The 16,960-nt window shown below is 40.3% G+C and overlaps 1 protein-coding gene across 1 annotated transcript; it reads right to left on the reverse strand.

The window, feature by feature from the left end:
* Nucleotides 1-322: 322 nt before the first annotated feature.
* top2a (DNA topoisomerase II alpha) lies at nt 323-16,636 on the reverse strand. The gene is made up of 35 exons (XM_036142449.1): nt 16,487-16,636; nt 13,747-13,893; nt 13,529-13,619; nt 13,364-13,427; nt 13,108-13,253; nt 12,926-13,023; nt 12,627-12,839; nt 12,114-12,287; nt 11,722-11,823; nt 11,462-11,599; nt 11,234-11,372; nt 10,990-11,147; nt 10,694-10,819; nt 10,404-10,514; nt 9,927-10,032; nt 9,692-9,801; nt 9,520-9,612; nt 9,322-9,436; nt 9,123-9,244; nt 8,738-8,886; nt 8,414-8,645; nt 8,203-8,337; nt 6,956-7,156; nt 6,659-6,854; nt 6,200-6,291; nt 5,948-6,094; nt 5,759-5,842; nt 5,435-5,638; nt 5,189-5,309; nt 4,202-4,366; nt 3,758-3,944; nt 3,595-3,653; nt 3,391-3,507; nt 846-1,078; nt 323-750 (listed from the first exon to the last, which is right to left on the reverse strand). Exons 1-35 carry the CDS (start codon nt 16,502-16,504, stop codon nt 601-603), a joined length of 4,743 nt encoding a protein of 1,580 aa, XP_035998342.1. The 5' UTR covers nt 16,505-16,636; the 3' UTR covers nt 323-600.
* Nucleotides 16,637-16,960: the final 324 nt, after the last annotated feature.

The following is a 16,960-nucleotide window of genomic DNA, read 5'->3' on the forward strand; positions in this document are numbered from 1 at the left end:
GAATGATACATATTAATCATATGATTGTTAAAGACGTTTGCACTCATTTCCTCCACTGTTGGGTGGTGGATCAGCCAATCACGTTGCAACCATCTTCTCTGCTTAAGACACTTTTAGGCTCTCTAAAAGTCCTCTTCACTACTAACATTTGAACACTTTAGCTCTCTTAAGGCCTAAGATGTTTGTGAATAACTTTTACCTAAGTAAAAATCTTAAAATTCAGGAAATTAAAATTACTCCTAAAATGACATCACCAATACTTACTTTTAGTCTTAGGAATGTTTGTGAATACGGCGGGGGTAAAGGAAAAAAATACACAAGATTTCAAAACTGTACAAACTTTATTTTTTTAAACCACTGAAATATTTACAAGACAACACAAACAGGAGAACAAATCGAAAAGTAGATTTAGGAACTTTAGAAATAAAATCTGTGAAGGAGAGCACCTAAAAAAAAAAAAAACTCTTTATAAGGTTATAGTAAATTGTAAGAGATTAGTTTAGTTTTATTCCAACTGAGTGCACAAAAGCAACTTTTGGTAATACTAGCAACGCTGTAACTAAGCTAAAACTACTATACAACAAAATCTTAAAACAATGTTTAAAAGTCTTCATCAGAGTCTGAGTCCAAGTTGTAGGTCACAGGTTTTCGAGCACGTGAGGGTTTCTCTCGTGGTGCCACGGCAACAGGAGCTGCGTCCTCTTGGTCTGATATCTGGAAGCTATCATCTTCATTCCACTTCTTGGTTTTCTACAAAAATATAATTTGGTAGTCAAATAAATAAAATAAAAAAAGGATTTAAGGCAAAAGATCCCCATTGACAACATTCATGGTACAAAACTAACCTTTCCGGCAACCTGTGGTTTAGCCTTGAGGCGCGACATGAGGTCGTCTGAGCTGCTGTCCGACTCGTCACTGACTGCCTGCTTCCGTTTCAAAGCAGGTTTTGTCTTTTTTGCTGCAACGTTCCCTTCATCTTCTGAATCACTCGAGTCAAAGTTGAGAAGATTTTTGGCAGCAGTCTTGGAGGGAGGTTTGGGCTTGGAGAGAGCATCCACAATAGAAGGCTGTTTCTCACCTGGGAAAAAATGAATCAGGAAGTTTGAACATCACGTATTTAAATTTCATTTGCGTTTTTTTAGAACTTAAGTCAGCAGTAGCTGCCAAAATGTAGCTTCTAGTGTCGCACTGAAACTGAACTACATATTGGCTTTCGTTTCACATTGGAACGGTACTAACATAGCTTGAAGCTTTTATAACAGTGCACTGGATTTTAGTTAGGGGTTTCAGAGTACAGGGGGCTGAACAGAAATGTACACCAAACGTTTTTCAGATTTCTATATAAAGAAAGTTTTTAAAGGGGAAGCCCGGTCAACAAGGAAAAATCAGGGGATCATTAGCTATAACTAAAACTAATACGTTTGTGGTTATTTAATGAATTTAGTGTTAATCAATAAGAAAAAAAAACAAAACATAAATTGTCATCTGGATCACTGTGTATGGGGGCGACCGTTATTGACCAAATATGGGCAGTAATGGCCGCCTGACATCACTTCCTGTGACGTGGATAAGCGGAGAGCCGACGGCAGTTTGCCGCGCATTAGCAGCTGTAGGAGCTGTTGGACACAGCTGCGATCGACAATTATTTCGGATTTCCAGAGGACTTCGCCATTGAAATTCGCGAGAGCTGTTGTTGAAGCAACAATGCTCATGTGCATGGCAGTTGGATGTAACAGTACATCGGGTAAAAGTGGAAAAAAACATTTTTTTCACTTTTCCGATTCATCATCCACGATGGGCTGTTTTGCTGGATTACCTCTGTGAAGAGGGAGAATTTGCCATCGTGCTTCTGGCCAGAGAGAAAACACGTCGTCTGTAGCCAACATTTAGATAAAGGATGTCTTCAAGATGACATGAGAGCGAGGATTTTCGCTAGGTTTTTCTTTTTTTATGATGTAGAATTTGCGGTAATATTTGTGTACTGACCAGAGCGGCGGAGGGATACGACGAACCTGGAAAGAGTGCTCGCTGTTGTGAAGTCCACTTATTTTATACGACTTTGGTCTTATTTTTTCTAAAGTCGATTGTCAATTTAATGAGTTGCGGGGTTGCAGTTTTTTTTGGGCTTGTTTCTGAAAGTGAAGTTAAATGTTTGGGCTCTAAACTAAGTGACGCTGAAATATCCCTCCACCTCATATCGCACTGCAGCTCATCGTGACAGCAGGAGCAGAGAAAACTCAGAAAGAGCTGATCTGGCCGTATTTTCTGCAGATTACAATTGCAATAACTGATGATAACTGCTGAAAGTAGGTTAGGCGGTACAGATCACCATTTTGAGCAGAGATTGGTTCTAAAGATGAGTTTCATACTCATAACAATGCAGAACCCAACCCATAAATCGTACTTTAATGCTTATTTGTTGTCTTTGTATGTCTCTAAAATGTAAAATTAGTATTAATTTAAATTTAAATGCTTAATACCATGTTTATCTTTGTTTAAGTGGTTAAAAAAATTATTTTGGCATAAAAACATTTATTTACAAGGGGACTGGTAGGGCATTGGGACTTGCTCGACAGCCGATACTGCAGTGACGTCACAAACAGGGGAGGAGGCAGGACTGTTCTTAACCAAGATGGTGGCCCCCATAAAAATACCTTCAAATGAAAATGACTCTTAATTAAAAAAGCTTATCATTTATTGAACAGTATGTAATAGTTGTATATTTAAAAGTACTTTCAGCAGTTTGAATTCTGATTTTGACCAGACTACCCCTTTAATTGTTGTTAGAAATATGTGAATGTAATCATTTTCTTTTTATTAAGTTACAGGCATTTAGTCTGTTTTATGAGTTGGCTTGCAAGAATGTTCTATTGTTTTAACTTCACACAGTTAAAACAATAACTGAACAGATGCTTCTCCCAGATGAGGAATGTCTTGCTGTGTATGTTAATCCTACACCTCTTTAGAGTACCAAACCCCATGTTGTAACCCCCTTGTCCCTTCTTTAAAGTTGATAATAAAGACAGTAGGAAAGAGCTGGCTCGGGGCAGATGAGCCAAGACTGTGATGGAACGGCTCTTCCGCTCCTGGTCCCTCTGCCCTCGTTCTGCAGAAGAGTCTAAACTTGTGTTTGTGTGGTTTTTGTTCTAGGATAATTAAGGGGTTATTTCTCATAACCCTATCAATTGTATTATTTATGTCATGTCTTATTTTCATTCCACTTTACAACTATGTACTGCTTTGCCTTGGTTACCACATGAAGTCACAATAAAATACAAAGGTTCTGTGGTTGTAAAGTAACATGTGACTCAGTTAAATGGGGGAATAATGCAAGGTGCTGTATAAACTCTTATAATGTCATCTTTGATGTTTGGGGACACATTCTGATACCTGTTGCCTTCTTGGAGGCAGCGGATTTCTTGGTTGGAGCAGCTTTTTTTGGTGCCGGCTCTTTGGGTTTAGATTGAGCGGGACGCTTGGCTGCAGGCGCTGGATCGTCGGATGAAGCTGTTTAAAAAGCAAATCAATATAAAATTCTTAATCTACACATTTTTAGCTCCACGCCAGACAAAAGTATCCGACACAAATACTTACTAGATGACTTGGTTTTGGGGTTTTTAACGGTTGTTGTCTTGCCCTTTATCATCTTCTTCCTAAACAGAAAAGACAGTTGTAGGTAAGATTACAGGGATCAAATGCTAAGCTCTAAAAACTTTTTTGAAAATATTTCCCGCATTAGCAGTTTTGTCACACTTACGCTGGCTCTGGAGCTTTGGGAGGTGGGGCTAATGACTTGACGTCAATGTCCGAGACATCACTGGGCTCTGGGGCAAAGCTTGCATCATCATCATCATCAGTGATAACAGCTTTCCTCTTTGGAGAGCTCTTCTTTCCGCTCTCATAAAATTCATCTTCACTGTCAGACATGCTGTACTTCACCGGAGCTTGAGTGTTAGATAACAGAGGGGGCATTTCAGAAATGTGTTAATTTACAGAAAGGATTTAAACAATAATTGTCACGGAGGAAACTGCAGCTTGAGCAACCAGCTGGAGAAAACTTGATAGTTAATGTATCTAGAAGCTACAAATGTTGATCTGCCTGGTGATTAACATCTACATGAGCTAAACTATCACTGATACATTTATCCAACATAGGCAACCATTGTCACGGATAGTGGTGATCACCATTAAGCAGATTCACCTTTAGTTTTGCGTACTATGCGCTCCCTGGGGGCAGCCACCTCCTCTTCCTCCATTTCGCTTCCTGACAAGCCTTCAGATTCCTCATCTGACCACGGATTCTTCTTTGGCTTCTTGGCAACAGGTTTGAACTGAAGAGTCGTCTGTTTTCCAGTCTTTGAAGGAGCTGGGGAGACATTTTCTTTAATATACATATATTTAAAAAAAATTTTTTTTTGCAACACGGATTTAGTATTTAGGCAAGAGGAAAACATTTTAGTTGCATCGACAATTCCAGGACCAAACATACAAGTATTGCATAACTGCAGGGTTACGGGACGTGCCACAAACTCAAATTTAAGACCTTGATTTCAAAATAGGCCGATATATTCATTTTCTCCCGGTTATTTTTTTTCCTTTCTTGGTTACTTTCTCTTCTCTCACTGGGCAAATAGTATGGATGGTCCTCCATTTCGACAGAAAACAGCAAGTAGAATGATCTACGGTCACCGTTGCTTGTTTTATACTCCTCCACCGAGAGCACGTCTTCATATAGAAGACAGATGGGTTAAACACATAAGCTAACAAGTTTGTCCCCTTTTGGCTACTGTAATCAAACATGGCGACACGACTTGCCGTCTTCCATTGAGGGAATTCCCATTCCACGGGGTACTGAAAGTGTGAAGAGCATTGTGTGATGTAGCTTGATGGAGGGGCGGAGCCATTAACCAGGTACTGTAGTGTGGATCAAGCTAACAGTTGGTGTTAGCTTATTTTGACTGGGAGGTTTTCTCCTGGACGGGAACTTTACCGACTGTTACATTGCTCTCAAACATCCAGAGATGCAAAATAAACAAGTACCAGGCTTATAATACGGTGTTAATAGTCACAATTGCTCAAAATTGTAGTGCAGTCAGACTAAATCATATCATTATCAGCCAGAAAAGCTTCAACAGTGCATCTCTACTAATAAATTTGTTTTGTTTTTTTACTAAAGGGGTTTTCTCACCTTTCTCTTTGGCCTCTGGTTTAGTTTTCTTAGCCAGCCGTGAACTCAGTCCCATTTCCTCAGCTGGTACCATGTTCTCTGCATCCTCATCGAATTCCATCTTCATTACTACATCTTCAGTCTTTTGAAAAGAGTAAAAATAGAAAGTTTGTTGTATTTCAACTAATGCTAGAATATTGGAATAAAAAAAGGAAAAAAGAAAACAACATGTTGAGGTATTCTAATACCAGATCAAAACAGATTTACCTTGACTTTTTTGCCTCTCTTGCCTTCTCCTTTCTTCAGGTCAGCCTTCCTGTTGGCTTCAGCTTTCATTGTGCTTGTGACGCGTGGAATCACGCGCCGGCCCTGCGGCGTGGGCAGAGTCTCCTGCTTCACTTTCTTAACTTTGCCTTTCCCCGCTCCTTTAACAGGAGCAGTGGCTTCCTCTTTTTCTTTTGCTTCAAGGCGCTAAGCACACATAGAAAGCAGAGTCAGAGTTAAAGCCAAAACACTAAAAAAGCCAAACTTTCAACTTTTGAAAAAGCATTTACAAATTTACATGTAGAATACAGACAGAGACAATAATACCTCTAGTTCCTCTGAGAAAGCTGCAAGGTCCGCCCTCCACAGGTCAGCTGGGGCCTTTTTCTTCAGGGTATTCAGCTCTGTCAGCTATGTGGGATAAAATCAAAACTTAACTAAACAGGTCTTCTGGCTCAAAAAAGAATTTATTTTTTTAATGGGACTCCATAACACAGAAGATGAAACTTAAGTCACCTTATTATCCCTCTGTCTGCACAGCTCCTCTTTCTTCTCTTTGGTCAGGAACCACATCGGCATGCTGAGCAGGTAGTTGTAGTCAGGTCCACTGTTGTCCTCTTTTTCCGTTCCTTCCTCCTCTACATCTTCCAGCTCCTCCTCATTCTAAAAAAAAAAAAAAACCAATAAAAAACACCAGAGAGTCAAAGATAATGGAGCACTGGTTGACTGTCCCAATGTTTTGGCCAAGTGATTGATAAAAAGACCCACCTTTCCTTGAGCCTGTTTCCAAGCTTTAACTGGGTCTGAGTCGTAGCCCATCTGCTGTAGCATGCGGATCAGTTCCTTCTTCGGCTTGTTTTCTACAAGATAAATGGTTTTCATTCTTTTGAGGAAAGTCATTTAAGATAATTTATTAGAATGAGTCAAAAACATAAAAAAAAAAAATCTAACTTCATACAACCTGGTAAAATTTTGAATTTAACTGTTTCACCTGACTATAAAAGATTATAGTCATGTATAAAAGTGCATTAGTTTTTAGTCATTTTTGTTTTCTTGAAAAGTCAAATATATCTATCACCCTTCACATCTTTCATTCATATATTTACAGTGAGTCACTAAAGAGTAAGATTTTACATGTAGAAGCCCCCCTGGCAATTTTGAGATACAAGGTTTCTGTCTGCCAGCGGCGACGATGTTTGGGGCTTAAAACTAAAACTAGCTTCTTACCAATGACCAAGGTGCCCTGAATTTTCTCCAAGATGAAACGGGCCTGGTTTGAGAGCTTGGAACTTTCCGCCCCGAGCATGCCAACCAACCAGTCCTTTCTCAGAACATAGTATTTCATCCTCAGCTCAAAGAAGTCCTTAAAGATATCCTGGACAGACTCGTACTTTTTCAAGCTGCCCACCTGGTCAAACAGAACCTAAAATAGGGAAAAATACACACTTACAACCCAAGATAGTCCAATATACATTTTTAAATGAATTATTTGTGGCGTGTGTGCGACTGTGTTGCAGCCATTACCATAGAGTTGCAGGTGAGCGGGCTCTGCAGCTTGAAGACTTTATGGAGGCCAGCAGCCTCCACCTCCCTCAGCTTCTCTTCTGTCATCTTGATGACAAAGCGGACTGTGGTATCGGTGTGATACTCCTTGTAGTCAGTGATCAGAGGAGGAACTTTCTCCGTCCCATTCAACATCGGCTCCAGAACATTCTCCTTGTAGGACTAACACACGAGATAAAACGTTCATTAACACAAACTTCAAGTTCTGAGAACGATGCAGAGTAATAGCAACCTACTAATAAGTAATAGCATCTGGATTTTCTTTACCCGTTTAACCTTTTTCCACATTATAACAATACTACTTCAAACTTCAATAAATTCCAGGGTTTCTGCTACATGTAATTGATCGAGGCGCACCGATTTGTTGTAAAAAATTTAAAAAAATATCAAAATAAAAATTTGGGATGGTAAAGAGATGGTCAAGTTGATCAGAAACCACAGGTAAGTTGCTTCATTCCCAAATTATCACAAGTCACACAGAGGCAACATTTTCATTAGAACCTGCTTCAGATGGAAATGTGTTTTGTTTTTAGGAAGCTAAACAGACTACTCATCATGTGGGGTCTAGGTCTCCAATGATCCCAAAGCAGAGATAAATTAACGCCTTATTTTTCAGTATTTATCCCAACGTACATTGTTATTGCAACATTTACCCCCATTATTAGGAAAACTTGCAATATGCAATGTCAGGCAGCCCTAATTGCAACGCAGCGCGTCATACAACTCTAATCTAAACCATATTACATCTGGCTGAACGGTTAGCGTTGTTCTAGTTAAGGCTGGACCTTCCCCTCAATAGCAAACATTTTACAGCCTCTAACACATCTTACAGGATTGCCCTGCATTTAGCTTATGCAGTTGTGCTATACGCTTTCAATGTTGGTGACATGAGATGCGTAAAGTTTGGGATGTTGTTTAATTATCCAACGCTGCTTTAATCTTCTCCACAAACTGTTGAACAAATGTCCGAGACCTTCTCCGAACAACTGCAGTTATTCTGAGATTCAGTCACACACAGCTTGACTCTACTTAGTAGATGGGTGACAATTGATTACATCATTTAGCTTTTCACCACACTTTTTAGAATAAAATGTTCAGATATTTCCCCCATTTTCCCACTTATGCACCATTTTGGAAAGAACAGTCTTTCCAGAAGCTGCATCAATAACATCTCCCTTCAAAGAATGACCGGACTTAAAATGACTGACCTGGGTCCAGGTTTTGACCGGCAACTCAGAGATTTCAATGGTGGTGGAGTCAAGGATGGCCACCTCTCCACTGTTCATGTACTGGTTATCCATCACCTGTTCAATTGTCCCTCTGAAGTTCTTGTAATTTGGAAACTATGGGAGAAAAATAAATTCTTAATCTTTTTGTCCCCAGGGTAGGACATTTCAGACACCTACTCCCTCTACTCACCATGGGCAAAGGCTCCTGGCCGTTGAGCATTCTGTCGAGGTTGCTGATGATCTCACGGATGTCATAGTTGGGAATCTTGCTGGCCCAGCCAGTCCCGATGCCCTCAGAGCCATTTACCAGCACCATGGGGATGATGGGAATGTACCACTCGGGCTCTACACGCAGGTTATCGTCATAGTTGTACTTGAGCAGGTTGTCGTCCACTGCTGGGAAAACGAGGCGAGCCAGGGGGCTAAAAGCATTAAAAGACCCACAGTTAGTGTTCCACTGTAAATCATGACCAGGAACATCTTCCCCTCCAAACTGGTAAAAGCATGTAAAAACCTGAGCATTGTAAAGATGTATCGAGGGCTGGCTGAGTCCTTGCCACCGTGCAACCTGGTTCCAAACTGTCCCAGGGGCTGCAGCAGGTTCATATTGTTGCTTCCCACAAAGTTCTGGGCTAAACCAACGATTGTCATCATCAGGGACACCTGGAAATTGTGAAGAGTCCCCATATAAATACCCTTTAGTTAGAGTCAGACGGGGAAAATAAACATCTTCGCTGACAGTTGGCCAAATTAATAACATAGTAGTAACAACTGCAATAATAATAATAATTGCAAAAACCATTATTCTTTAACCACAATAATATTTCATGGCAGACGTAATCTCTAAAGTGTCAACATTGTAATCTGACTGAACAGTTAGTTGATTTAGAGCGTCGCACCTCTCCATGGTGGTACGCTGACATCTCAGCCACTGAGCCAGCCAGCTGGGCAACCTTCACCTCCCGCTTATCATTCCTCTTAAAGCAGCAGTACAGCACCTTCCTCTGTCCTGGTTTCATACCTTTAAGGTGCAGCACACCAACATGTAAGGCCACCCAGACTTTAGTTCATTTTAAAAGCTCAGAAATAACTACTTACCATCCACCAAGCAGGGAATGGACCTCTCGTTGTCAGAGTTGGAGAAAAGCACAAGCTCCTTGTTGACAAAGTCATTGTAGGACAAGGACTTTGTTGACTGACCATACAGGTAATCCTGAAAACAAGGTAAACACCTGTAGTCACATTTCACTGAAGATAGCCGAGTTCCAGTGAGTTTATCAATCATTAGGACCTTACCTCTGGAAGATTGTGCTCCCTGCGCTGGCGCCTGTTGTTCATGAAGTTTGTGAGCCACTCTTTCCTCTCATCCACCTTCTTCTTGCTAAAGGCCTAATAAATATTGAGATCAACCATTAAGACACATTCTAGTGATGTTTCTGTCAGATGTAACTGGATGGGAAAATCTTACGAGGGTGATAGCTTCATCGTCTTCAGGGCCAGCGTACTTGAATGGGATACGGTGTCTCTGCATATCAGAGAAGTACTCCTTGGCTTCCTGTGATGTGCTAGTTCCCAAACCTGGACGGACACAAGAGAAGAACTTAAAGCAATGAGCTAAAGCGTCAGTCAAACGGTATTGTTGACATGAACTGCCCAGCTTACTTTGTCTGTGTTCTACTACCACACAGGGGTTTGTAACAAACCTTTGTAGTATTTGATTTTCCAAGATTTGTGGTTAGCCTGGCTCTCCTTCCATGCATCGAATTCAGGGATACTGTAGAAAGACAGCTGGGTTTTCTTGAAGGACGCCTGAAGGAAAGGAAAGGAAAGCAATTGTCACACTGCACCAACATCTTTTAATAGAGATAATTCTGGGAGGGAAAACTGGAGATAAAATTGAAGGAATAAATAAGAAAACAAATGATAAATAGAGGCGTAACCTACACGTTTTTCAGTTGAGTGACTGAGATTTTGACACTAGGTGGCAGTGCCATCATAAATTTGGTTGTCCTGCTAGAAATCACTGCTCTATGTTATTGGTTATGTTGTAATCTAACTTAAATAAAATTGTGTGCAGGAGCTGTCAGTTATTTCACTTAAAATAATTCAGGGATAAAGCGTTTCGGAAAATGGATGGATGGATAATTCAGACTGGAAAAGTACATCTTGAGCCCCTTTACCTTAATGATGGGTGTGATGAACTCCTCCAGAAAGTTATGGCGAAGCAGCGACGGCCAGTTGTGATGGATGAAGTTGATCAGCAGGCCTTTGATGTGGGATCCGTCTTGATCCTGTCAGTTACATGAGTACAATCCAGTCACATAATAATATGTGGAAACAAAATGAAGCTTTAGAAATCTTATATAGGCCAGGGGGAAATCTTATATAGGCCAGGAGGAAACATGAGAAGACTTCTGTAAGAACATTTCATAGCTAGAAAATAATCAAGTCCTGTGTAAAGTGGAATCACCTGATCTGTCATGATCATGATCTTGCCGTAACGCAGACTCTTCAAGGATTCTGGGTCACTGTAGTTCTTCTTGTACTGGAGACCAAGGATCTTGATGATATTGTTGATTTCAGCATTTTCCATAATCTGGAGATGAAGACCACAAAAGTCACGGCCAGTTCCAGATGCTACGTATGAAACCAGTAATCGTGTTCATACTTTAAGAGCCGCCGACTTTCTTAACAAAATAAACAGTTAAGTCATCAGCCTAGGTCTGCAGCCACCGCTCGACTAAAAAGACTGCTGTGGAGCTCTACCTGTTTGTGAGAGGCCTCCCGAACATTGAGCATTTTTCCTCTGAGAGGGAACACGCCGTAGCGGTCCCTTCCGACCACTCCCAGCCCAGACACAGCAAGTGTCTTAGCTGAGTCTCCCTCAGTAAGGATCAGCGTGCAGCCGATGGAGTTTTTCCCACCTGCCAGAACATACGGTTAACCCTGGACATCTGCATGCTGTGGGTTTATTTTTTTTAAAACAAAGAGGAGGCGAGGAACATCTCACCTGCATCATTGGCATCGTCCAGTTTGGGCACTCCCTTGATTTTTGAGTGCTTCACCGCTGAGCACTTCTTGTTGAGCTGACACTGAGCTTTGAACTTCACCCAGTTCATGATGCTTTCCACAATCCCACATCCTGTGGCCTGTAAGGACCAGCAGAAAAGAAGTATTTACAGACAGCTAAACCATTGGATATCCGAGGCATACGTTAACATTTTTATTCAATCCCAACCTGTTTAATGAACTTGTCAGTGAGTGGACAAGTGGAGCCAAAGCTCTTCTGCTGCAGTGTCATATTCTCTTTAGTCTGAGAGTCAAAGGTGGGGTTCTCAATCAGACAGTTGACAAACAGCCACATGTGGTTTTTCACCTGTGAGGACAAGGATACGTAGTGATTAAACTCGCCCAGACAGAGCCATTGAGCCAGCTTTACCACTGATTAAAGGGGCAGAAAAACAGTAAGAACAGGTTTTAAAATATTAGCTAAAATACCTGGAAAGGTTTGACAGCCACACCGGCTTTGTTCTTCTTCTTCACAACTTCAATGAGCTTTCCAACCACCTGGTCAGCCACATAGTCTATGTGTCTGCCTCCCTAAGATCAAAAGGAAAATCATAAAATCCCATTAACAGAATATGTTTTCAGTCTTAATCAGAATGACACAGAGTCCTGGAGAGCAGCCAAAGCTGTACTTAGCTGCCAAAAGAAAGATCACTGGTTCAGCCTAAAATTGCTTTTCAGATGTTTTATAAAGCAATGTGAAAAATTACTGATTACAGAGAAAAGCCATAATTCTCAAAAATAAAGAAACTGGCAGAGATCTAACAACCCATACATAATAGGTCTGCTACACAACAAAGTACGCTTGAGAAAGGAGGCATTACCTTTGTTGTAGCAATACTGTTGACAAAGCTGACTTGCTGGAAACCTTTCTCACTCATGGTGAGGCAGACCTCCCAGCGGTCATTCACAACCTCATGGACCACAGTCAGGGCACCACCCAGCTCATCTACCTTGTCCTTCACATACATGTCCACATAGCTGCGAAAACCAGTAACCTGGAACGGAAGAGTACTTTACTGTTTGTGATACTTTTTTTTTTTTTGTTTGAAACAAATTAAGAAATCTAGATTTTGCATCCAAAACCGGACAAAGTCTAGGGCCTGCTTGTCCAGCTTAAAAGCTTGATCTAAAGAGCACCTAGAGGCCAGAGTAGCAGTAAAACTGATACTTCTGATTTTTTGAAAGAGCTTAGATAAGTTAATGAGACAATGTCAACAAGAAGATGCTCAAAAGTAACACATTTTAAACCCAAGTCAAAATCATCATGAGTATTACCTGAAACGACCACTAAAATCAATACCGGGAATCAGGAATGCTGGCGCAGAGGAACTCACCGGCAGCCTCTTGTTATTGAAGAAGACTTTGACGCCCTTTGTGGACCCAGCAATGTCGTACGCTCTCCTGGTCATTAGAGCGACTGTATCCTTGTCCAGGACGCTCATCTTAAACTTGGACAGATCCGGCCTGAAGGTGATGCACGTGTACTCCTCTCCTTCAAAAGGTTTAATGCAAGTATCTCCTGCTCTTCCCATGTTATCATACCAGGTCTGTGGGAAAACAAGCGGATGTCAAACAGGCCTTTTCTTTTCAGAAATGAATAATACAAACATGTAGAATTTGTCCCTTTCCCCACCTGCTTGAAAACCTTCTTTGACTCTTTACAAGCAGTCTCCACAGTGAACTTCTTACTGAAGATATTGCAAAGTTTTGCACCGTATCCATTACGGCCACCTAAAAGGAAAGCATCTTCTGATATTACCGTATTCTATTTCCAAAGACTTGTTGCCAAGATGTGGGGAAACAAAACAATCTTACCAGTGACTTTCTTCTGGTCATCATTGTAGTTACTGGAAGTGAGGAGCTGTCCAAAGATGAGGGCAGGCACATAGACCTTCTCCACCTTGTGCTCCACCACAGGGATCCCCTTCCCATTATTCCACACACTGATGGTGTTGTTCTCCCTGCAAAGGCACATATATATATTTTTACCACCTACTTCTTAGCAATAAACTATGAGCTAGAATTACAAATCAATTCGCAATCTGAACTGGCGATAGTAGGGATTACTCACACATCGATGTTGACTCGGATGCAGGACATGCTCTTATCCCTTTGCTTATTGTCTGCTGCATTTACTATTAGAGGAAAACCCAAAACCTCAATAAAGGAATAGCAACATAACTCGGGATGATTGACATTACTCATCTTTTTCTAGTTGTTAAGGCTGATTACTCACCAAGGATCTCATCAAAAATCTTATAAAGCCCAGGCACAAATGTTACATCGCGGCAGTTCAGTCCAATGTCCTCATCATACACCCACATTTGCTGAGGAAAGATGCCAATTAGTGATTACAGTGATGCACTCCACAGGGCACTCCCAATCAACCTCCTGCACCACCAAAGTAACACAAATCTTCAAAGGGTGAGACAAAAAAGTCCAGTAATCTCTTACTTGACTGACAGGCTCCACAGAGCCTATGTAGGTGTCTGGTCTGAGCAAAATGTGCTCCAACTGAGTCTTCTTCTGGTAAATCTTCTCAACCGAAAGCCGTTTGGGATCTTTCTTTGCCTTTTCCTGCGGCTTGTTTTCCAAAAAGGCCTGCAGGACACGATATAAACATGTTCTAATTTGATTATGCACACACTTTCATTAAACTCTATGCGACCGACCCTCTACTGTCAGAGTTACGGTGAAGAAAGGATTGCTGTTAAATGTGTGACTCAATGCAATAGGATGAGCTTCCTTAGACACTTTTTACCAAATGGCATAGTAAACTTAATTAGGAATTTAATGTGACTCCCTCTTTGATTGGACTGATTTGATTATACATTTCTGTAAATATACCGAATCTGTCTTGCAGTGTCATTTAACAGCACATGTTCTGAAGTGGCACTATATAATGTAATGCTCTATGCTAAAAACTAGGTTTTACCAGCATATAAGTATGATTTTACATGTTATCATTTTCCATATACAACCGTCTGTGCCCTAAAATCATAATAAAACTGAACTGACTAATCGAATTACACTTTCTAAGAACAAATCAGTGATACTGTGTCATGAAGTGTCGTCTGAGGGCAGAAAACTTGTCCTACTGGACTTTCTTTGGGGTTATCAGGTTAAAGAGGTCTGAATACTTTTGAGATTTTTATTATAATAATTTAGAACATTACACCACCCCCAGCATACTACAAAAATGCCTGAAAGGGTTTGAGCTAGAGGGGTATAAAGTGCCTGATTTAGCATTAAAAGTATATTAATAGTCAATGGCTAATTAAGCTTCACCATGAAATGGTATTGGTCAATTGTAAACACCCCAAATGAGATTAAGACTTCGGTTCTATACGAATACACTTAATAGCATCTAGTTCCCGTTTCTTGACCTTTCACAGGGTAACCAGTAATAACTCTATTGTGGATATGAAAGGAGCGTCAGACTGCTTTGGTGATTTCAGACAGCCTTTAACTCCAACGTCATTACGTGAAACTTACATCGATGATGCGAGTCAAATCCAGGCCTACAAGCCTTCCGAAAATTAACTACAAAGTACGCGAGCGCTTCTCTCTGGACATTTTGTTGATTTCCAAGAGGTGGGCTGTGCTGATACGTTACTTTACACAAAGGATTGTGGGATACCTTAAGGCTTCTTAGCTCTTAGGCAAAACTAGCCGTGGTAGGGAGCACACAGGCTCCTTTCCCTATCTCCTTCCTTGCTGACTGCAATATACGGACAGCACTTGTGGTGACCGCTGACGCACTTCCGCTTTGGCTAGAGTCCTTGCTCTATAGTAGGGCCGTACGATTTTGTAAAACAATTTAAAAAAAAACATAATTGTGATATATTTCAAGCATAATTGCAACTTCTTTTTGACCTCTCTCTGCATTAACCACAAGCAACAAACATTCCCTGTAGATCAAGATGTTTGTAAACAAGGACTATTTAACACAAGAAACTGAACTGTTCTTATTAATCAGAATATTATTCAAAGTAGGGATGGGTATCGTCAAGGATTTATCGATACTCCTACTCTTAACAATACTCATCGGTCTGGTATTTTATGAGAACCATTATCGATACTTATTTTTAATTAAACAAAAGGGGTAAAAAAACAAAAACAAATAATCACTGACTGCTTTTGTTCCAAGTGTTTAAAAAAATAATAAAACTAAATAAATATTTTTATAGAAATAGGCCATTAAAAACATTATATAAATAACTGTATAAACAAAAGGCTAAAACACTATATTGAATAGAAAAAGTATGCTGTAGGAGAAAAGAATAAACACTGACAAGACAGAAAATTATCAAAAACACTAAATATGCAAAAGAAAAAGAAATATAAGAAAAAATAACTCTATAAAATAATTTCAAGTATTAAATAGTGCTTTACCTGAATCCAAACTACGTTTATACATGTTTTTATATGATCAATTTTAACCAAAAGATAGACACCCACAGTGGATGGGGTGGATAAATGAGAGGCTGCGTGAAAGAGAAATGTTAGATTGATCTGTACTCTGCGAGAAAGAGAGAAGGATTGTTTTTATATATCAAGTTAGAGTTACAGCTCATGTTGGGAGAGTAGTGCTAACTCCTTTGTGTTGCTGTTACAACGTAATTGGAAAAAAGATCTTTGTTTGTAGCTTTCTTTGGTTGCCTGACTGCACATTTTGTGACGGTGTGTTCCTTTTTTTTTTTTTACTTCCGCGTTGTTCGCCAATAGCATAGTCTTTATTTTGTGTATAATGTAAGAATTCTACACTTTTAACGTTGCAGTTCCACTTAGGAACTGAAAAGCATTTATGGCCTTAGCAAATTCAGAAATAAACTCTACTAAAGCATGTCTGGGCAAAATAATCCCTCTAACCGGCGTTAAAAAAGCACCGTTAGCAAAATATGTAATTGTTTGCAATATTTCTCAATAGAACAAAATCCAGGATATGTTGTTATTGAATGCACGCCATGTGTGTGGAGTTACTGGGAGGCTAACAATGAGAAGAAAAAAAAACAGTTTTCGACCACATTTCATACTTTGCATTTGTAGCTTTTCGGATGCCGAGCTAAACCGTTGTTCGGGTCGTTAAAAAACGATTCCGGCTTGCTAACTTTAACCACCTTTAATACTTCGGAATCAAACATAGTAAGCTAGCAACTCTAAGTTACGAGAAGAAATATGTCTGTAAAGTTACCTTCAACGGTTCAGCCATTCTTCTTACGTTTGGTGCTTAAAACAGTGTAGAAAACTTCTTGATAAAGCTAGTGAAGAAAGTTTTTAACGACTGAAACCCTGCAGTTGCTGACCTAAACTCTACCACTGCATGAACGATTCCTGTTTGAAAATTCGAATTTAGGGGACTCTGCTCCCGCTCGCTACTTTAGCCAATCAGAAGAGAGGAAGTTTTGACGACTCCTTTTTCCCTCCAATGAGGAGCGCTAAACGTCCGCAAACCAAAAACGACCAATAGTTGATAGAAAAAGGAACATAAACCCGCCCGTTTGAGGTTCACGGACCAATCAGCACAAATGTGCCACGGTCTGTTTCTTGTCGTCCAGAGAGGGGCAGACTCTACATTGAAAGAATCAGACATGAGCCTACAGCATTCAATAATACATTTATATATTCATTTGGAGGGAGCTGTCAATTAACAAGCAGGTGTAGCAGC

The sequence above is a fragment of the Fundulus heteroclitus genome, chromosome 10, assembly GCF_011125445.2.
Source record: "Fundulus heteroclitus isolate FHET01 chromosome 10, MU-UCD_Fhet_4.1, whole genome shotgun sequence".
Classification (NCBI taxonomy): Eukaryota; Metazoa; Chordata; class Actinopteri; order Cyprinodontiformes; family Fundulidae; genus Fundulus; species Fundulus heteroclitus.

Bases quoted from the DNA above. Each gene is read 5' to 3' on its own strand.
- top2a (XM_036142449.1), bottom strand. The intron at 13,620-13,746 runs GTAAGAGATTAC...ATCTTTCCTCAG, and splicing joins CTGTGGAGCCTGTCAGTCAA to CAAATGTGGGTGTATGATGA. The intron at 9,802-9,926 runs GTTTGTTACAAA...GTGTCCGTCCAG, and splicing joins GAAAATCAAATACTACAAAG to GTTTGGGAACTAGCACATCA.